Source organism: Strix uralensis, chromosome 3, assembly GCF_047716275.1.
Source record: "Strix uralensis isolate ZFMK-TIS-50842 chromosome 3, bStrUra1, whole genome shotgun sequence".
NCBI classification, from domain to species: domain Eukaryota; kingdom Metazoa; phylum Chordata; class Aves; order Strigiformes; family Strigidae; genus Strix; species Strix uralensis.
The window spans coordinates 8,537,012-8,560,117 of NC_133974.1; the positions used below are offsets into that span (position 1 = coordinate 8,537,012).

Genomic DNA, 23,106 nt, shown 5'->3' on the forward strand with positions numbered 1-23,106 from the left:
TAATTACTCATAAGTGATAATAACAATTAGTTTCTTAGTTTAAATGCCACTGTTTCTTTTAATTAGATCTTTCGTGAAGCTCGAAGAACAGTACCAAGTATTGTTTACATGCCTCATATTGGTGATTGGTGGGAAGCTGTCAGTGAAACTGTGAGAGCTACTTTTCTAACTTTGCTGCAAGATATACCATCTTTCTCCCCTATATTTCTACTGTCTACCTCTGAGTCCATGTATAGTGAATTGCCTGAAGAGGTAAGTTTATTGCGGAAGGAGGCATTGTTAGGGAGGTATGTGCTCTTCAGAATGTTTTGGTCGTGTGAAAACATTCTGTTTTCAATGGTTTTCTAACTTAATTTAAAATACGTCAAACTGAAAGTGCAATATTAATTGAATGTTTGTAATTTTCTTTAATGAGGGTTGTACGTCCGTATTACCAATTTTCATAATCTCCGTGCTACTTTGCTGAGAAGACAAAATTGTTCATTTTGTCAATTGTTCATTTTGACAAATTACTTCAGTATAATTAAATGCAGATTTAGTCTAAAGGCCTAACGTTTAGCTTTACGTCTTCTGAGGCTCAGGATGGGGGAGGGGAGTTCCAATTTTTTTCTTCAACATTTTCTTTGATTTCCATACACTACCCGCCCTGCCCCGCCCCCCCCCCCTCCCCCCCTGCCTTTTTACTGAAGAAGTGGCTATTTTTAGGATCATGGGATGCTGCAAGTTTAGTTCCTACAGAAAATTCAGTGAGAATTACAAAAGTTTGTTTTCCCTAGGCTGTGTACACAGCTTTGGGTAGAGTTTACTATCTTCTACCCTGTGGCTAATTTTGAAAAATTTTTGGCTAGTATTTTAATATGGTCATTAATCATGTATTTTTGAGTTTCAGTTTTCATATGGCTTTTTTTTTTTTTAGGTGAAATGTATTTTCAGAATCCAGTATGAAGAGGTTTTTTATATTCAAAGACCAAGTGAAGAAGACAGATTGCGATTTTTCAAAGGGTTAATTCTTGATGAGGCAGCGATGCCACCACCAAGAAGGAAACAGGCTGGTAAACTAAGTTACAGTAAAACCAATAATAATGTGATCTGAATGTTTTATTTTGTGATTTTCCTTTTTCAAAAGGTGTGGGTAAATGACAGGTACTGTAATTAACATTTGACAGTGTTAATCAGTGCCCAGAATAAATTTCGTGCATTACAGTTGTCAGTTTTGGAAAATGGAGAGCTGTGGGGTTAAGGGTGCAGTGATAGATCGATGAGGCAGATTACATATATAATGAAATTTAGAGTGGCATAATTGCAAGAGCCACTGTGTTGTTAGTATTTCCATTGTCTGACTTCTTTTTTTTTTTTCCCTAGCTCTTCGTGCTCTGGAAGTTCTTCCTCTTGCACTGCCGTGTCCTGCCCGTGAGCTGTCAGAAGCAGAAAAGCAGCGAATGGAGGACCAGGAAGAGAACACATTGAGAGAGCTGCGGTTGTTTCTCAGGGATGTTACCAAGAGGCTGGCCACAGACAAACGCTTTAACATCTTCAGCAAACCGGTGGATATTGAAGAGGTCTTGTTTCAGTAATGTGCAAACAATGAAGTTGAAATTATTCAAAAAAGAAATTAAAAAAAGGAAATGGATAAGTTAATAAGAAAAAAGGGATGTTTGATTCCAATCTAAAATGCTGAGTTTTAGCTGGTGAGATAGTCACAGCTGCAAGGAGTTGGAGCATGTTCTTTGGCTATACTGGTGACCTATTGAAAAACCTTGTGCGTTCCTGTGAATTTTATAACTGAAATCAGCGTTTAAAAATGCCATCACTCCTATCCCTACCAGTGCTCCTGAAATATTTGAAACCATAAATATAATTCTTTAATAAAAGCTTTTACAACACTGTAATCATAGGCATGATAATATTGGGAAAGTGATCTGTGTTCTGTAATGTATTCAGCATTAATAGTATTGTTGAATAATTTCAGCAGTAGTGCTTGTGGATGCCATTAATCACAGATGGTAGCACATTATAAGGCATTAACTGGTCGATTATGGAGTGTGCACACCTAACTGATGAGACAGTTTGATCTGCAAATCTATTTTCAGGTGCTGCTATATGAATAGGATTGTGTTCGGTCTGACTTTGAGATTAGATGCTGGCCTGCTGCAAGCTAATTAAAAAAAATCAGCTTAATTGCTTCTGAAGAGAAGCATCTCTTTTGGAAGACGTTAAAAGATGAATATGGGACATTAGAAGTACAGCACTGTAAAAAGCAGATTTGCCGTGTAAATTCCATGCAGAATGGAACAGGCATCTTTCATGGGCCCTTGCAGTCCTCTCTTAATTTGAGCTTTCTGTAGTGTTTGGTAGCTGACTGTTTTTGAAAGACTGACAAGAGCTTTTTAATGTGGCAGGTTACGGTGTGAGCATGCTCTGAGTAGTACTTTTGTTTTGATTTTTATTATGAAACTGCTTAGGAGGTCCTTTATTGTAGGAACCTGTTCATATTTGTAGTAAAGGCAGTTTCATTACCCAAAGAACTTGCAGTCTAAACTTACGTGAATAAGGGCATGTAAAGAAAGAAGAAATTACTGTCCTTGTTGTGTAGATGGAGAGAATTGAAGTGTGAATTTGTTATTTAAAGACTTGCCAAAACCCCTGCTAATATATCACAGCACTAAAAATTAAATGTAATCCTTTTTGTCCCACTTGGTGCATTTAAGCACAGGACTATCCTTTTCTACAGCAGCCTGTCTGCTTGACTTTGTTAGAAAATAGTTAGGTTTGTTCTACTCCTACTCGTGTTGCAGAGAATGCTGCTATGTGGTAAGTCAGGGATTTTCCTGACTAATTCAGCAGCAATGTTTACAGTTTCCAATGAATAGTCTTTCTGATGATGTGCTAACAAGAAAAGGAAGCCTGTGGCTTGGCTTTCCAATCACTGAACCAATTATCATCGTGTTTCCATAGAGGGAGACAAAAAGAGAATTTTTGCAATTTTAATCTTTCATTATAAATTTCGGTGTGTATATTTAAGGAATTAGGCGATAGACTTCTGTCCACTGGAGTAATGCATTAATGTCAGTTTATGTGGTGATACATTTTTGTATGAATGCCTACAGATACATTACTAAAAAAAAATTCTTATGGAGCCATTATGGCTTGATCTGAATATGTATTTAACTCTTCAGTATTTTGGCAGCCACCATCATACGTGGGTGATTTCAAAAGAAGAAACGCCTCCAAGTTTCTGAGGCTGCCAGTATTTTTAATTGTAATCTTAAACACATTGAAACATTCAAGTATAGATTTTTTTCCTTGAAGTAAACAACAAATTCATAGATTTTTTTTTTTTTTTTTTTTGGTGAATGTTGTTATAGCAGCTGTGCTGATGCATTTGACTATCGAGCTTGAGACTCTTACGGTATCATTAATTACATTAAATACTTTTTAGTGTACCCTAGTGGTTGCTAAATCTCCAGTTATGAGCTAAGTTCATAGTAAGCTGTGAACTATGACACAAGGCTTTCTCTTTAGACTGACCTTCTGTACGGTCAGGCTAATGTCTTCAATCGATAAAATCTGACTTTTTTTGTTGAACGAGTGATTGAAGGAACTATTCAATAGAAGGTACTTAAAAAGTGATAATTTGACTATTCAGTTTAATAACAACCTTACCTACAAGGTGAACAAAATATAGCTTCCCTAGTTTTTCCTAGGGTTTTGAGTTAGACCGATTGTTTTTGCCTTTCTAATGCAAGACAGTGTTATAACACTATTAAAAAAAAAAATCAGTCTAAATAAAATTAAAAATTTATGTTAAAATGTTTTGCCTCAAAAATACCATTAAAATAATTTTCAAAGATAAATTGGTGAGCTACTGAAGAAAAAGTAGCCTTGGAAGTCCTGTGTTTTATTTAGTCTGATAAAACTTCTGTTTTCAACATAACATTTTGATTTCTAAAAAAATTTGAGTTAATGTATTAGAGCTAAGCATGTGGAATGAATAAGTATAAAGATGTGAAATTTGCAGTGTTCAAATGGAATGCATATGGTTCTGTGTCAGTTCTGTATGCTCTTTGTTTATAGGTTTCAGATTACCTTGAAGTTATCAAAGAGCCAATGGACCTATCAACAGTAATAACCAAAATTGATAAACACAACTACTTAACAGCCAAGGATTTCCTAACAGATATTGACCTGATCTGCAGCAATGCATTGGAGTACAATCCAGACAAAGATCCTGGAGGTAAGGACCTGCTTTGTTTTGGTCTACCTAAACCGAAAAGTCTGGTATTTAATCACGTATTTGGTTACTACTCGGGCATTTAAACAAACTGTATGCTGTGTGATAATTAGGATAAGCAAGTCCTAAGGGTCTGTGCTTTTAGTATTCTGAGGCATGTGGTGCACTGGGGGACATTATAAGAGCAGAAGAACTACAGCATTCAGAGTTGCTTTCTAATAAGTTACGTTTTGTAGTTCCTTTTCCAATTTGATAGCTCCTTTTCAGTGAATAGACTTTGTATATGCAACAAAACCCCAATGTAATTTGGAGAGCTCTGTAGAGAATCCTGCGTGCAATCTGGCAGTGGCCTGCTTTATTTCCACGTCGGCTTAGAGCATGAAATTCACACACAGAAATTAAGAACTATGTATTTGGGGATAGAAATAAAACAGGATAAATCATCAGGCAAGGAAGTCAGTTACAGCTGATTAAGAGAGATTAGAAGGTATTGTCTTGACGAAGTGTGATGGGATGCTTTCAATTAAAACGGAATTTGTAGACTGAAATGCATGTAAAAGCTGTTCATGCTCAAAACTAAGGAAAGAACATCTTGTGTACTCTTTGCTAGTGCCGTCTTACAGTGTACATTTCCAAAAGAAAACCTTTCAATTGGCAGCATCGAGAATCATCAATAAAACAAGAATAAAGTACCCTTTTAATGTAGGTGTATTTAAAATGTGTGGTACTTGGAAGTCTGGATCCATCTACAAATGCAGTCCAAGGTGTTAAAAAGTTTTGTATTGAATCTTGTGAAATCATTTTACTGGGTTAAAGCCTGATTTTTCTGTACTTTTCTTGCTTCTCACATTTCTGATTTTCTTGTGGTGTGTGCAAATCTCTCATGTGTGGACTGGATACATTATAGTTTGGTCAGGTAGTTATGCTTGTTTTTCACATTTGCCTTTTGAACCCATTGCTGGTTCATGGTTTGTATCTGTGGAAAATAAACTTTTATTTCTTAAATTTATGATGCATTTTGTTTTACAACTAAAAAAAATACATTGATAAAATACAGCAAAAGATTTTCTGTCTTCTTGATAACACACTTCTGAGGACTTCTAATATGTAGTTGATGTGAACAAATCAAAGCCTTGATGGACACTTGGGGTTTGGGAGTGTCTCTAAAGAGCGCCTGTGTAGAAGATGAGGACTATGAGACATACCTCCTGCATGCGACTGTCATATGTTTGTGACTTAGTGATGGGCTTTGGGAAAAATTTGCATTAATATACACCGTTTGTTCTCACTTTTAGGCCATTTTGGTCTGTGGGTTTGGTTGTTTAATTCTAGGTAATGTAGTCTGAAGAGGTTCTTTTAAGTTTTAGAGCAGGTGTTACAGGACTACAGATGGCTAAGGTCAGATCTACTCAGTATCATAATACAAGTTGCAGGTTCAAGTGTGGCAGAAACATAAAATAACGAAGACAGCTTGGGAAACGTTTAGTGGCAGTTTTCATTGAACTTGTCCCAAGAGAAGGAGTCTTAAGAAATCTACTTAGGGAACCAAAATAGGGATATTTTTTATTTTCCTTGCCATCGGGACTGAGCTGGGAGAAATGGATCTGGCTATTTCTAGGTTAAGTTTTGGATTGGAGTTTCACATCAAGTAGGTAGTGAAAGATAGTTCTGTCCTCTATGTTGTCAATAATTGATGATGTATTGCTCTTCTGGCATGCAAGATTTCTTGAGCTGTTGTGTGCATACACTGCTGAAACAGCACATCATGTCTGTGTATGTAAGCATTACATGCATTCAGATGCATTGACTAACCTATAAATGCTCATGTTCTTTAAAGCTGGGCATATATGCTTGCTTCTGCTTCATGACTGAATTTGCAGAATAATAATACTGTAACTGCTTCTATCCTGTTGTTCAGTTGAAGAGGCAATAGGAGTACCAGCTGGTTTTATATGCAGTACAGATATTCAAAACTGGCTGCTTTTTTTTGTTTTTTTCCCTGGTACTTTGCTATAAGATTTCAGATAGGTTACACAGTAAGATTGTGGTGTGTGGGTTTTTTTTTTTTTTTCTTTCCCTCCATTGTTTGACCAGAAAATGTTCTTAAAGGCATGGAAGCATAACCATTGTGTGTTAGATATAATAGTATTTGCCTCTTTGAAGCACTATCTATTGGAAAGTCTTGCGCATCACAGGATAAGAGGAAAGTAGTAGTTGAGTCAAATACTCTTGATTTGATTTTTCTTTGGGTTTTTTTCTTCTTTTTTCCCTTTTTTTCTTTTGTGAGGGCATCTTAAACTTTATTATCTGACCAACTTTTTAAGGTCTAATACTGAAAAATTACATCTGCAAAAATGCAGTGTATTTTTTGTGATTATAAAATACAATGCTTCACAGATATGTAAGGGTAAATATTTCTAGTTTGTGGTTAATTTAAGTGGTGGTGAATTTCCCCAGAAAACATATGTAGGACTTGTGAGCTGGATACTGGATATTCTTTTTCACTCAACAGTTTTTCCACCTGTAAAATTTGCTGTTCCTAGAATTATAAACCTTGTTTAATAAATGGTCACTGATATTCTTAATTGTTGTCTTTAGTGATTACTAAAACAGATTAAATCTGGTAGTTGTGTAATATGTTGTAGACATTAATGTTGATGTTTGCTGCTGAAGTACCTCCATCAGCCAGAAAAATTAATTCAGTATGGATGAATTGACAAATTAAATATGTCTGTACTAAAAGCAAACAATGAGTGTTGTAGGTTGCATTGTAAAGCAACATTCTAGACGTCAATCTCCACATATGGGCTTACTTATTAAGTTACAATAACTTTTCAAAATTCAACAGTGTTGGCATAATTTCTTTTGTGTATTTCAAAGGTATGGGAACTGGTCTTCTTTGAAAAAAATGTTTTTTCATGAGTCATTTCAGCTTCCAGTGTGGGCAATATTTTTTTGTCCTGTTCCCTAAATAGAGATGAAAATGTAGCAAACTCAAAGCTTATTTCTTGCTGTTTTTCTCAATGGATTAAAATGAGAAATAGCTATTCAATATAAGCGATAAGGTAATCTGTTTTAGCACAATTTTGAATTTTCTAGCAGTTGTTAAATAAAAACTAAAAAATAATTGAAGGTTAAAAAAACCAGCAGGGGATGAATATAAGCAAGCCAGGTCTACCTTACAGATTCAGGAGACATCTAGTAAGATTTTGCAGGGAGTGTAATTGTATGAATGTTCCTAGACCCCAGTGGGTAAATTAATTCCTGGACAAGTCTCTTGTTACTTTTGGGCCTCTCTGCACTGTACTCTGTTATACTGTGTAGTTCTGCCTGTAGAAACTAGTACACTTGCTGATTCTAGCAAGTTTCTAAGGATTTCAGGTTGATTTAGGTGTGTTCATCATTCACTGTTTGCATTTGTTTATAAATGCCACTATTGATTAAAGTAACAATTTGTACTTCTGAAAACTGCTATATGTCTTAAATAGCTGAGTTGTGAATTTTGAGTGTGCTATGGTATTGATCCATCTACATTTTCATACATTTATACTGTTTCCCAGTTACTTCTGTTTATATCAGTGTTGTAATATACAATACAGATCAACAATTAATGTAAATGTGATAAAATTAACAAGTGTGCTGTCCTATTTTCTAGATAAAATAATTAGACATAGAGCTTGTACTTTGAAGGACACCGCTCATGCTATCATTGCTGCTGAATTGGATCCAGAATTTAATAAGATGTGTGAAGAAATCAAGGAAGCAAGAAGAAAAAGAGGTATGTTTAAACTCATTTATTGTAACATATATGGGATAGAAAACAGAATTTACAAATGTCCATATAAAAATTCAAGATGAAATATAGAATGCCTGTCAGATTCACGCAGTGCATGTTAAAGGACGACTGAGCTTGAAACTTGTCTACTTTTTCCAACTATGTGAGCTTGTCCAGTAAGGCACCATCCTTTACAAAAGAAGGATGCATTGCCTGTTGGTACAAAAAGTATTGTAGAACATGGAGAACAGATAAATGTTGGGATTGCTGTGCTAACTGAAGATGTAGTGAAGTCAGAGCTGTATTCTAAAAATGCCATGTAGTGCAGTGTAATAACAATTATGATTAGGGAGAATGGCATTTAAAGCGGTGGATTTTCAGTTCTTCTTGGTGTGTGCACAAGTGTTAATGGTTTGATTAAGAAACAACTATTACATCCACATTGAGGGAAGTGTGATGTTGACATTCTGATAGTCCAGAATCAGGAAATACAGTCCCCTACACTGGAGGACATCACTGACTTAGTTTTTGTTTAAATTAGTGTAGTTATTTTAAACTTGTAGTTCATAGACCCCCAAGTCTGTGGACAGCTTCTAAAGTGACCAGAAAAGGTAAACAAAAGCCCAAACATATTCCCAGTACGGGAACAGGGCTCTGTTTACATGAAAGATGCTGTACTTCCGTGGAAAATTTTTCAAGTTCTGAAAACTGAAAAAGGTTGAAAACCACTGAACTATAACGTTAGAACAAAATTTCATGCTGATTTGGGAATTACTGATTTCAGTAATTCCAGTTTTGCCTTGGCAAGTTGTTGCCTGCTTTGCCTTGTGCTTTGGTAAAAAGTTGCATTACTTGATTTCTAGGTGGAATTTGTCTGGTCTTGTAGCTGCTGGTTCTTGAAATACTTCTATCGATAGATAGAAGACCCTTTATTAATAAATTTCTTTGAACTATGCAAGTATCTGTAGGCTTTCTCTTCAGGTTTAAATGGATATAGTTCTTTTTATTTTCTCATTCAGTCATGCATTTTTTTGTCTAATTCTGTACAAGCTTCCAATGTGTGTCTTGAATGGTGGATAAGAGAACCATTTGTAATTCACTGTGATTGTAAAATAGAACTAATACAATGCCTTCATTTCTCCTCTGTACTTTTGTATTAGAAATATAAGAATATTCACAATTCTGGCCTTAGTGTCATGCTGTGAGCTATGCTCAGTTAATTATCCATTATGAGTCCCCCATGATTGTTAAAGGTTATTGCTTCCGAGGTTAAAGTAGCAGTTTGTAAGAGCTCTTTGTTACAGAGAGTGACTGTATAGCTTGTAAGTCCCTCCTTGCAAGTCTCCCAAGAGCTAACTGTAATGCTGCCCTTCTTTTTGTGGCAGTGACCAAGTAATATATATTTCTGGGGGAAAAACCTGCAGACCCTATTGAAAGAGGTGGGTTTTCAGAAGTCATCGTTAAGGCTGATGGTGTCATGCAATGAGCTTTTTAATCAGAAAAAGAAGATACTGTTGGAGTCAGATGCTGGTTAGTGGACCTTCAGGTATAGGTAGGTGACTACTAGTACTGGTTGTTTGAGAGTGACAACAGCTCACATACAACGATGGACAGGTTTCAAAGTGCATTCTGTGCATTGACATGGAAACTCCTACACTGTCACAGATACCTGCAAGCCACATTTCAAAGATGCTCATGCTTTTGGACCACGTTGTTGTGGTTTCAAGAACAAATGAGTTCTGCAATTGGTCCAGCTGTAGAGTGTGGAAGGCTAAGATCACTTACTGGATTAGCAAGGACAGAAGATTTGGAATGCATGGCAGAAGCTGTGTTAGATTAACTAGTTATGAACGAAGGAAAAATTATCAAGCTCTTGAGGTCTGAGGAAACATCATGCTGTAAAGCAAGCACAAGAGGTTGTCCTATCCCTGGATCAGGAGTTGTGTCAAAGATGGTGGTATAGAACATCAAGAAGACAACACTTCAGGCCACGTAGTCTTGGCACTGGTAATTTAATGAATGGAATGGATGTGAATGCTGATCAACCTTGCCGTTACTCCTGTTTTGCTCTACAAATTATGCTCAGCAAGACAGCAGATCAGTGAAATCACAGCACATCTGCTGGTCTAGACTTTGACATATACCTGTTTTGGAACATTTTGGACAAGGGATGACAAAGGCATATACTTGCATTTTCTTCTTTTGATTGGATGTCCACAAGATTATTAAGGGATTTCTGGTTTCTTCTTTGGATTGATTACCAGATGGTCAGGTATAGAAATGACCCTCAGATCCTCCTTCTTCCCCTCTGCTTCATAATAAGAGTAAGTTTTGAAATAATGGATTGTTTCAATGAGGAAATACTTGAGAAAAACCGCATAAACAATATAAGCTATGTCTTTTGCTGTCCAAAAGCTTTGTGCAACTGGTTTCTTCAAGGGTTGTTGCTTATACCAGGCTTTTTGCTTGAGTGGAGCTACCTGAGGAAATCATGCTGAATCGAGCAGCCAGCCTTGTTGCCTGACTAGTGTATGAGTGGTGGGGAATTGAACCCTTAAGTACTGCTTCTTAATATCAACAAGAGATGTCCAAGAAAGGCCTTAAATGAATGTTGAGACTGAAGTCACAGTGAGTGTGCTGCACTGTCTGATGCAGACTCTTTTTTCAGCTCAGAGTACCCTAAACTGCTGTCTTCATCTTGCTTTAAACGTGCCAGACAGTCTGATGGGGAAAAAGAAAAAAAAAAAAACCAAACATTCAGTGTCCACGTTTCTCTGTGTATATTTCTGGACTCATCTTGATAAAGCATCCTACCATCAAGCCTTACCAGAGTTAAAATTCTTAGCTTGCCACAGGACTCTTGTGAAAGAAGGGCAATAATGCAAACACTGGACTGTGGAGAAAAGAAAGTCCAGCTTTATCATGTGAATCTACTAGCGGTTCTTGGGCTGAATATAAAACTTGTACAAATACTTCTTCCTCAGAAGAGGGCATGGTAGCGTTGCAGTCACAGATTGAGTCAAAATGGGTGGCTGTGGCCATCAGAAAGGAAATTTGTCTTCTGACAAAAAGAACATGCCCCGTGCTTAGTTAGATCTTGGCCAACATTATCATGGCTACATTTGTAGAGACTTCAACATTCAACATGAGATTTGGATGGAATCGAGCAAGCTGATCTGCATGAGGCTTCTAATAGATTCTCTGGAAATGTTATCAAGTGTTTCTGTCTGGAATCACAGAGGAGTTTGGAAGGCAAGTGACACATACTGTCGGCTTTTTAATCTTTACCCGGTTAAAAAGACATTGATTTTCTGAATTGTACCATGTATTAGCTCTTAATTTATTTCCAGGATACCGAAGGTGAGGGTTAAGGCTAAAAAGCCGCATATCCATTTTCTTCACAATTCTCTTGGCAAGTTATTTAGCAATCTTACATAGTTTTAAAATGAAAGGTATTTTCTACATCACTTTCTTTTCCCACAACTTTTCTGGTTTTTTTGACAGATCTGCCATTTTTATTTAGTACTGAGACTGGTGACCAATCTCAAAAAAAATACTGCAGTGTAGCAGAATAATAAACTGTATAATAAAATTAGCGTCTGGAAGTTAGACTAGAATTTCTTGTTCTTGTAGTACTGAAATGAGGTGCTGTCGTTGAAAGACTAAATCTAGGGATAACAGTTCTAAGCTGGTAAATTACAAAAATAAATATATATACTAGATTATCAGAACGTGCAGCTTCTTTTTGAAACCAGCAGATAGCAAGGTAGAAGTGGTAGATTCTTCGAGTAATTGAAATATGCTTGATGTGCAGTTGAAAATACTTGTAATAGTACCTAGAAACTTATGCTGTAACTATTAACTGTTAGGTGAGAGTTCCTTTGTGAATCTTTTAATTTCTGCATCCATCAGTTTTAGAGCTTCTTGTCAGCTCTTGATCACTTGGTTCTAGTTATTATTGGAGACATGGTATGACATTTTGAACACTGTTGTAGTGGATAGATAGGAAATTCTAATTCACAAATATGAAACTTCAGAGATTTGTTTCTGTCTTTAAAATGTGCTTACCCAGTATGAAAATTTGCATTTTTAGAATTTAATTAAAACCCCTGTGAGATAGTAGAAGCTATGAGAGGAACATTATATTACAGAAAGCAAACCAGACTTTTTGTTAGAAGCAGAATTGCATTTATCTTAATCCAAGAGCTCATATTCACTCTGAAATGGATCCATCTTACATAACATAGATCATGGTGACAATACAAGGTTTTTATTCAGATACTCAATATGGCATACAATGCCATTATAAATTGCCACTTATTTTAAATCATCTGCTTAAAATTAGGAAAAATTGAAACTGTCAATAAGAATGTGCTTTATTGAGGATATACGGATAGGAGAGTGCAATCTTTGGGGACCCAAGTGTGAGAGACAGTTGTATTTTTCTAAGCTGTCAGAGATGACAGTTTTAAGACCATGCAACCAGTAAGTTATTTTGTCAGTAGGAAACAAATATTTTTTTATTCTAACCTTTGTTTTGAATGTCCAGCTAAATATTAATTGATGTGTTCTTACTGCAGCATCGTATTCCAAGTTTCTTCCAAAATTAGTTTTATGCAGCTTGGTTTATTTAAATAGGTATGGTTATTTTCTGTATGCAGGTTTATCAGTAACAGCAGAACAAATAAATCCTCATGGTTCTACTGTACGGAAAACAGAAACTAGAGTTGAAGAGGCTTTTCGGAACAAACAAAAACCCACAATGGCAGTATGGCCCAACTCTGCGAATAAATGTGCATGTGAGTACCTTGGGTGGTAATTGTGCGAAATTAGAGATACTTCCAATGGCAGACATTTCAAATGTGTCTCTACTGCTGTTTACGATTTCTTTCCAGAAGTTATTTTAGGCATGAAATGCATGGAACTTTAGGAAATACTCTTTTTCTGACTACATGGAAATCTCTGCCCAAGAAGTTGTAAAGAAGCAGGATTTCTGTTTTTGTGATAAGGAATAACTGTTTTCTAATGTAATATTAGTATTTTTCTTTGTAAAAGACTACTTTCCATGTAAGACAACTCTGATCTGATGAGAAGATCCCTTTCATCCATTTGAGTGTTAAGATTTGTTTACTCTGTGTATTCACAGGTACATACCTACATGCTGCTTCATACTCTCTCACATGCATTGTAGTTACGCACTTCCTGTCTTCAATATATACAGTATCATGCTAAGAGTTAGAAGAGAGTTCACAAATTTAATTGTATTTTCCTTTACGGCACCTGGTTTTCAATAGTCAGTACCCATTACTGGAGGATGTTAAGATACTCTTGCTGCAGCCTACTGGATTAGTCCAATGAAGTGATCAAAATATATAGAATTGTGAGGAGTGACTGTGGTGTAGGTAATCAGAGGCAATGCTAATTATTTTCAAGAGGTAAGTTGATTAGAACAGGTAAATACACAACAGATTTTTTGTTACAAACAAAATAAAGACTATAAGAGAAAGTGAGTATGAGGGAGATACTGATATTTGTGCATGGCTTTCCTGTTGAAGATGTGGAATCCACTATTAATGTATTATTAATAGCACTATCAATATATTATTAATAGCATTCTCAATTATTGCTTAAGAGGCAAACTGATAGATGGACGCTGACAAATTTTCATTGGTCTTTATGCTCTCCTTCATGATGCTTTTCCTTCATGAGAAAGAGTTCTCTAGGCATGGTGATAACTGCCCAGAGATGAAAACTGTTTATATATAAATGATAGTGTTGATGTGAAATAGTTTAATTAATTAGAGGTGTATGGTTTTATTTCCTGAAGCAGTAATTTCTTCCGTTAAAGGAAATAAAGTCAATCATACAGAGTTATGGCTTGAATAAATTGTTATATAATAAATTGATGACGTGGATTCAAGCTGTTCTTTATTCATTTGGCAGCTCATGCAAAAACAGAGGAGGGAAGGGATTCTCAATTTTTTTTTTTTTAGTTTCTTATGAAATCCGAGATGGAGATTCTCACTCTGGCTGATCTACAGAGCACATTCCTGGCTTTGCGTGCTGTGCAGCAGACGGTAGGGCTTACAGACCTCCAAGCCAGACATCTCTTGGGAAGAGAGATAGCAGTTATTACTGGTGACTTGTATAAAAGAAGCTCCGATACCTCTGTTCTCTTCTCCACTGAATGTTGTGGATGCAGTGGCAGTTGTTTGAAGACTAGAACCATTAACTGCCAGCATTTCTGCATGTAAACAAAAAAGAAGTTAATGTTAAGGCGCTGTTCCTGCTAGTGTTTTGGTGATTTATGTTGGGAGGAAAGAAAATTTGAGACTTAGTGGTGTTTGGGACTATGATCAAATGAAAATCTGCCTTTTAAGGATGAGTCTAGGAAATATAACTAGTCCGGGAGGGATGTGATGCACCTAGTAATCAAGAAAGAGAACTAGGAATTGATGAGCAAGAAATCTGCAGAAGGGATTCAAGTAGTACATGGGCACAATTAAAGATTGATGTGGTAAGTTCAGTAGAGACTAGAAACTAGAAATAGAAACAGTCTTAAAAGGATGTTTGGAGGAAGGAGCTGGATAGGGTAAGGTGAGAGTAGGACTGAGCAGATTGTGGGGAGCTTGAATAGCAGCCAATTATATGGTGGATTGTGTTTGTATAAATGGAAGAAACAAGTTTAGAGAAGGGATTTCTGAACAGAGATAATTTTAGAGGTAGAGTGGGAATTTTTTTATGGTGAAGAACTAAGATTTATTTTTTTTTAAGACTAAAATGTATTACACAAGCAGAGTAACAAGGACAGTGATTCATGTATTTTAATTACACAGGATAAAACCAGTACTTTCCAATTAATAATTCTGAAAATCTTCTATTTTTTTCTGCTATTTGAACTTGAATTAATTTTTTCTAAGGAAAAAATCACCATTATTTTCCTGATTAAATTACTTTTTTAGGAACTTTGTTTACAGTATTTTAGAAAATAGCTGCAACACTTGAGAACTCTAAAGGAAATCATTGTCAAGCACTGTCTCTAAAACCAGAGTGGACTACAGACAGTGCAGCAGCCTTGCCCAATTTAAAGCCTTGTTTACTGTCCAGGACTAGTACAATAGAGAACAAGAGTTAGTTTGTCATGTGTTGGCTTGTTTTCTGAGGTTATGTATTTTGTATGAAACTTTATTTAGTTTTTTAGTTACCTATTATTTTGTGATTTATTACATTATTTCTAATGTATTTTAAATTTTTTAAAAAAAACATGATTAGACCAGGTGGACTATCAGAGACATGGCACAAAGTTGTTGTTTTATTTGAAGGCACGGTGATACACGTTCCTGAGTTAACCTACACTTCCATTTCCCTTGTTGAAGGTACACGTGTGGTGGATTGTGTTTCACAGTATAGATGAGTTTTAAAAGTATTGCATTACTAGAAGTTGCCGAAAATCCATTTGGGAGAGTTCTGCCACAAATAATTTAAATATTTCCATATTGACTGTGTACTTTGAGAGAAGTGCAGGTGTTCTGGTAGGATCTTAGAATGGGACATAGGTCGAAAGGCTGATATAAGTAGTTGTATGAGCATAGAATCACAAAATTGCTGTGGTTGTAAGGAACCTCTGGAGATCATCTAGTCTAACTCCCCTGCTCCTAGCTGGTTGCTCAAGGCTGTGTCAGTTTGTGCTTTGAATATCTGTAAGAATGGAGGCTCCGCAACATGACTGGGAAACCTCTTTGAGTGCTTGACCAGTCTCAATAATTTCTTTTTCTTAATTTTGGTTTGAATGTCTTGTATTTCAATCTGTGCCCATTACCTCTTGTCACTGGGCGCCGATGAGAAGCATCTCGTTTTGCCTTTGTATGTACATATGTGGAAGAGGAAACTACCAGCAATGTGCAGTATGGTGTGTCTGGTAAATTAATCATTGCTAAGTAGTTTGCATACACATTAGTGCATAAAACATTAGCATCTCTTTTAATTACTGGGATGCTGTATAGTAAAACTTTGTCCTACTGCTCTGTTTTGCCAGTAGATGGAGTATGTTGCATATTATTTTACCATCTTGCAGTTGCTTGCTTTAGTGTTATATATAAATAAACTGTGTGGGGAAGATTTGGGTTTACATTGTTCTTTTTTTTCAGTATTTAATGATAGCGTATTGTAGTGATACACTGCAGATTTCACATTTTCTTCATAGAGATGTCTTTTATACCATATGATAAATACGATAGCTGTGAGAATGGCATTTGGAGCAAGTAAAAAATTAAAATATTTTGTGTTATGTGAAGTATTAAAAATATAAGTTTCATATAAAAGTAATTTTATGAAATACGAAGTAAACACACCACAAACTTTTCCCAATAACTGAAATGATTAGTGTTCCCTATAGAAAGAACTGTAGGGAGATCAAGCAAGGATTAAAAAAACTGCTACAGAAAATTTAGTTCCTAAATAAATAATACTTTGTGCACCTTTCTGTGGTGCCCATCCCCGCCCCCAGTGATCCGGTGATCTTTGCTATCATATGAAACTATACTGCTTCATCATGAAAAGGCGGTTTTGTCTGTAATTCTATGATTGTTTTGACAGGAGTATTTTTTAAAAAGATTTTTAGAAGGTCTTTCATTTATAATCTTTCTCAGAAACCATTTTATTCTTAGTTTTTGTCTGATTTTCATCTGTTTAGAGTTCTTTGAGCTCTTTGCTACACTGGTGTCAGTAATTGCTGTGCTTCAGACGCTTATATGACTGCAGTAATGCCTTATCAAAGGACGTGGCAGACCAGATCCCATATGGTTTTTATTATTTTAACTATTTTCTGCCTTTTGGATTAGTTCTGAATTTGGATTCAGAGTTTAGATTCTGTCATATTAACAGTTATCCAGATGCTAACACTAAAATCCTAGTAGCTGTTGTTTTGTCACAAATCCTATGCTTGCCTACTGTTTTCTTTTCTCCTCCTGCTCTCCAGATTTGACTTGGATTAATTCTCACTTGAGATGGAAGCAAGTACTGCAACTTGACAAACACCATTAAAAATTATTTTCTGGAATTTGAGGATGTCCTTGCTCAGAGCTGAGACAACTGTCTCTCTTTGCTTCTTTATCATTTTGTTCTGGGTAGCGTAGTAGTTGGCATTCTGGATGAGAGTAGTTTGATCTCCTGTATCTGATGCTTCAACCAGATGCTTTAGAAGAAGCTGCAAACATTTGAGAAATAATAATTACTTTTTTTTAATGCCTGATTTTGAAGGAAATACCAACTTAGCTGATTCTAAGTTGGTTAACAGTTCTTTTAAAACCTATAGGCTTTGTAATTCTAATTTAAAATGCCACCTAGTGAATTTGTGGGAGTTCTAATAAATCCTGACTACCTATTCTTTTTTGGGATCCCATCAAACTTTTGGACTCAGTAATATCTAGTGGCAAATACATTTTTTTTCATCACTATTAAATGCCTGCCTCTTGAATTAATCAAATGTCTTTTTTCTCTGACAGAGGGCAAAGAGTCTACAACTTACCTGATCAGTGACTTTTTTTTTATATTATTTTGTTACTCATTTCCTTTCTAACTCAGTAATGCAAGATTACTCATCCTCTTTAAGAAGGAGGTTTTTCTGAAAGCATTATCACCACCTTTCTTATAAACATGGTAAAAAGAGATACTTTTTAGAAAAATGTTTCTTTAAATGAGTTCTTCTAAAATATTTTTCTTTCCCCTAAGTGGTGCACACAAGTGATGTAGTAAACATTTTTTAGACCTTTTGCTATATCTTACTCCTTCCTCCCTTTTGAAAACTGTGGCAATATTTTCTTTAAATTGCTTAAAGGCTTGGTGTAAAGTTTCTGTCTGTAGAAGCTGTTGATTTTCTTGTGATTATTACCCATTTTTGAACTGCTGTTTTCTTTGTAATTTTTTAAAAAAATTTTGCCTCCTTGACGCAGAAACCAGCCAGCAGTCATGAGCCTTTCAGATATGTGATATGAATGAATGTTGTAAACTCTATTGAATGTAATCTTAATTAGAGTGGGAGCCTCTTCTCTGCTTGTGAAGTTGCAGGAGAACCTTGTGTTTGTTCATGGCTCTCTTGCACCAGGTAGTGTCATTCCGTAGTCCTTAAGAGCCAACTGAACATACCAAAAATGTATATAGCTGTAGTAGTTGCTACTGTACTCAGCAGAGGAAAGATCAGAAGCTCTATGGAGCTGGAAAGTCTAAAAATGATTTCCACAGGTGATATTAATCTGATTATTTCTTCTCTTTTGACTTCACTTTCCTCTAATTTTTCTATGTGACTGTCTTGTCATGTACTTACGCTAACATAATTACTCTGATTTCATGTAAATTATATTTTTAGCTTGGTTTCCCAAGAAAATACCTGTGCTCTTTGCCCATCTCTGCTCCCCTAATAACTTCTGAATCATTTAGCTGGGTTCAGACAAATTTGACAGGAGTTGAGGGCTGAAAGATTATATTCCTGTAGGTTCTGTGAAAATGAGTAGCTGGATAAATCTACACAACTACTGAAGGAAAAGTTGAAGATGGTAGTTACTGTTCTGCCTGGCCTTGTTAGCTGATCAGTTAAAACACTGTATTGCACAGGCACGACATGCAGACCTCAGGTGTAGAATATCTTGTACCCTGTTCAGCTGGGGTGGGGAGGAACAAAAGATATTGGGAGAGTTTTGTGAGAAATACTGGGAAGAGCTTGAGTTGAGAGCATTGTAGGGCATAGTAGGGGAAAGCAGTTGACTAGGGGGAGAAAATGCTGGGGATACTGCAGCCAAGATTTTTCTTGGAAAAGTGCTTCATCCTGCTTGTGGAATTTCACAGAATCACAGAATTGTCTAGGTTGGAAAAGACCTTGAAGATCATCCAGTCCAACCATCAACCCAACATTAACAGTTCCCAACTACACCGTATCCCTCAGCGCTAAGTTGACTCTACTCTTAAATACCTCCAGGGATGGGGACTCCACCACCTCCTTGGGCAGCCCATTCCAACGCCCAACAACCCGTTCTGGAAAGAAATGCTTCCTAATACCTAGTCTAAACCTTCCCTGGTGCAACTTGAGGCCATTACCTCTTGTCTTACCGCTTATTACTTGGTTAAAGAGACTCATCCCCAGCTCTCTGCAACCTCCCTTCAGGTAGTTGTAGAGGGCGATGAGGTCTCCCCTCAGCCTCCTCTTCTCCAGACTAAACAACCCCAGTTCCCTCAGCCGCTCCTCGTACGACATGTGCTCCAGACCCTGCACCAGCTTCGTTGCCCTTCTCTGGACACGCTCGAGTCATTCAATGGCCTTTTTGTAGTGAGGGGCCCAAAACTGAACAACTCCTTATTGAGCAGAAGTACCCAAGTTCTTCAAATAGTTGTTTACATAACATAAACTGTTACATATACTGATGAAGATCATAAATATGTTAAGCTGTTGCATACAGTTTTTTTAACATATTTGTCAAGTCTGTGCCTTGAATGCCTTCCATCTAGGTGAAGAAAATGACATGTCTTTCGGGGTTAGTTCCACAGTCACTTCAAGCAGGTTACTAAAGGTGCTGTCTTGCCTTTTCACTGGTTGCATATTCCCACCATCTCCCCTGTGCCAGCACTGTCATTCATGAGTTGGAAAGCTCAACCAAAGATGTTGAAAACTAACCCAGAAAAAAACATTTCAGGCAGATTTAGTTCCCTTATCTGTTTTACTGCAGGAACGGTTGTGCAGGCACAAATGTGAGGTAGTGGAAATGCTATAGCTGGCTTTGGAGGGAGAAATGGCTTTGTCTGTTAGTGGAAACTGGCACCTCATTTTGCTTTTTAAGCCATTGTGGAACTGTGCTCTGTTCTTTCTTGCTGCTTATCTCTGACTGCAGTTTGGGACTTTGTGACTAAAAACTCCATAGACTTTCAAGTGGACTATTCAGTGCCCCTTGGTAAGGAATGCTGAGCTACTGGAAGCAGCTAAATTACTGTGGCAGATATATAGATGTCCTGGATGCTGCATAAGAGAGTGTAAATTGCTGGTAATAAGTGCTTTCTCAAGGCTTTGAGTTACTTTACACACAAGACATCAGAAAGAAGTTTAGGGTTTTGATCATGGAAGAAAAACTTAAAACATGTGCATTGCTTCAAGTAGTTCTTGATGATACTGCAGACACAAAATCTAGATCCATGGTGATCTTGCTTGCCATGAGAAGCTCCTTTGGATTTTAATCCCCGGGAATTCTTCATGAAATAAAGGTAACAACAGAGAATCTACTGTTTGATGGATGTGAGTTTTATCATTTAATGACAGAGGATTCACATTCTCTGATGGACTTTTAAGCAGTGCAGAGGCATATAAGGGTCTTCTTTTCTGCAGCAAAAAGTGAACTTGTTAGCCTTCACTAATACTGTACTACACTGAATATACTTCAGTAGTTAAACTACAGAAATTTCAAGAGAAACTTACCTGCCTTGACTGCTACATCTTCTCATTAGAGTTCATCCACATTAAGGCAAGCAGACTTGCTTGTTAATGCTCTTTGAATCTTCTAATTATATCCGCTTTCTTTTCCAAGTGTAAACTTTATTTCTATATAGTCTGTCACTGTACTGCTAGATCTGGGGACAGCAACAGTGTATATACATCAACTCTGAAGCTTCTGTACCATTCACCCATGTTTTTGAGATCTTTTTTTCTGAGTATACTAAACAGAAAGGTCACAGTTACCTCTAGATCTTGCGGGAATACTTCAGGAATGTGGGAAGGATTTGGATTTTTTTGATCATATTGTATTGGAGGTTTTTTGACTATCACTGTTCTTTAACTTCCAAGAACTGTGCTCTGCTCTGGACAGGGTTGGTGTGTACCCCTAGGTAAGGGTGCTTATTTCACCAGAAGATGTTGTCATTACTTGGTGTACCAGACTTGAGAATCTCCAAGCAGAACTTGTCAGTGGGCAAGAATTTGAAATTTCTGAAAGTCTGCTACAAGGTTTCATTTTACTTAGTTTATGCCTAGAGGACTAGTCCTTCTGAAGTAAGTACAGAATTTCTTTCTTAATCATGGGAGGCCACCTCTGGGAAATGCTGTCTGCCTTAAGTTTAGGGATCTTTCAGCCAACTCTTAAAGTGCCTCAACATAAGAATGGAAGAATTGAGAAACCTCACTTACTGCTTAATGAAATGTAGAGTAAATTTATATTCAGTGATTAATTACATTGTATTACATTGCACTTTTTAAAAATGCTGTCTGCATAGACTGTGCAGCTTAGGGGGGGAAAAAAAAAAAGCGGGGAAGGTTTGGTTTTGATACCAACTTCATGTGAACCCCAGTGAAATGTTATGTGTGACTTGTGGTCAAACAGGTATTTATTGTCATTAAAAATTCTGAATAACGATTTACAAAAAAGCAAACCAGAAAGAAACTAGAACTGAAGTGAGGATCCCCTTGGCAAATCTATAGAGGTTATGTGAAGATTATAGAGAGAAGAGTTCAGCAATTCAGAAGGCAAGTGAATGTATTCATGTGTGAATAATTGGTATTATAATAGTTTGAGTTACAGAAACTCAGTTCTATAAAGCAGGATTCCTCTGACAATAGTATTCCTACTGCCTCTGGCACAAATACTGCCAAAAGACTGGGTATCAGTGGCTAGATTTCAGATGAACAGTTTTAAAAGGAATAATTGAAAAGGCGTTAAGGTGTTAACTTGAAATTGTATATACTCTGTTAATTTTTTGACAAAGTTAACTTGAAGTTTTTCTTCTGTAAATAGCTATCCCATTCTGTTACTGAAAGCTTTAATGTGTCACCAATCATACTGAGTATAAAATAAAAAGTGTGGGATTCTGCTCTTTTTAGTTTATTCTTATAAAATATCAACATTAAGGTAGAGAAGAGGGGACTCCAGGTTAAGTTTCTTTTTTAGCAGCAGTTCATTAAGCCATTAGTTCCTGCCCATTAACCCTTTAGTTTTGCATCAGTTTTGCATCAGTTTTACCCTGTGGTAGCTCCTTCCTTTATGAATCATATTCAACTGTTTTGTAGGATTCAGATATAAATTTTACTTTTTCCTGCCTCATACGACAGCTTCTCAGGTCCATGTTACTCTCACAGTAGTACCTTTTCCTATCCAGCAAATATAAAGGGAATCAATCTAGATGATGAAATGTGGTGTCAACATCTGTGTTTGGTCACGTGGTTCCCTACTCCATCAAACACTCCTCCTACTTGTACCAGTCCTTTGGCTTTATGGGGGGAAGTGGGCAGAACAGAAAGACCGACTGGTGGTGGGTTTTGTTTTTAAATGTTGTATTCCTTGCTCAACTTTTCACTCTTCCTAGAGGCTTGGCTGTCTGTATAAAAGAAAAATGTGTGTAATGATGTTGTTGGTGCTAAGAATCTGGAACGAAAATTTCTTCTCATATCCCAAAATACATTCCTTTGCACAGAGCAATGCAGCCTAGATGAGAACAAAAAGGTGTTGTTTTGAAGGGGCAGTTTAAATGTGAGGACTAGAAGTCTACTTTTGATATGATCAAGAAGGTAAACACTGGTAAATGGGCTCAAAGATATATTAGGTAGGGAACTAATAATCTCACTGAGGTCATGAAAATGATGTGGGCATTTTTGTGTTAAATAAATTCAAATGAGAGATTTAGGTGGGTTTATGAAAGCCTGAGGAGAAAAGGCTTCAGTGGTTGGGAGGAAAGGAGTTGAAAGCAGAAGGGCTTTTGTTTGTATGACAAGGGGAAAAAGTTGATTCTTAGAAGTATAGGGACAAAAAGAATCAGGATTTTAGAAGTGTTGGTCACCTGTTGACTGCAGGTCTGGGTGGCTCAGGTAATGGAGGTACTGCTGTGGAATAAGAACTGGTAAGAGTCTGGGGGGAAAAACTTCAACATTAAATGAGTTCTGTTCACTAAATGTGGGTGAAAACCCGAAGTAGTTAGATTAAGGCTTTTGTCAGTACAAATACTATTAAATGGACGAAGAGCATGTTCTGCAGTATCTGACAATGAAATGCTGTTGTTCTTTCCTAAATCTCAGGAGTTGGTTGGAGGTATCATTTTTTTTTAATATTGTGACATAACACTAGTTTTATAATAATAG

At 36.6% G+C, this 23,106-nt stretch overlaps 1 protein-coding gene across 6 annotated transcripts in view; it reads left to right on the top strand.

Annotated features, from left to right (window-relative positions):
* The window catches only part of ATAD2B (ATPase family AAA domain containing 2B), a 78,829-nt gene that overhangs the window by 44,574 nt on the left and 11,149 nt on the right, over positions 1–23,106 (top strand). For 4 of the 6 annotated variants that reach the window (XM_074861468.1, XM_074861469.1, XM_074861471.1 and 1 more), the window contains 6 exons: positions 67–252; positions 917–1,052; positions 1,363–1,559; positions 4,075–4,234; positions 7,887–8,009; positions 12,668–12,805. In XM_074861468.1, coding sequence (XP_074717569.1) covers positions 67–252; positions 917–1,052; positions 1,363–1,559; positions 4,075–4,234; positions 7,887–8,009; positions 12,668–12,805 — 940 coding nt within the window. The remainder of the gene's footprint in view (positions 1–66; positions 253–916; positions 1,053–1,362; positions 1,560–4,074; positions 4,235–7,886; positions 8,010–12,667; positions 12,806–23,106) is intronic. The other 2 variants (XM_074861470.1, XM_074861472.1) reach the window with 2 other exon arrangements.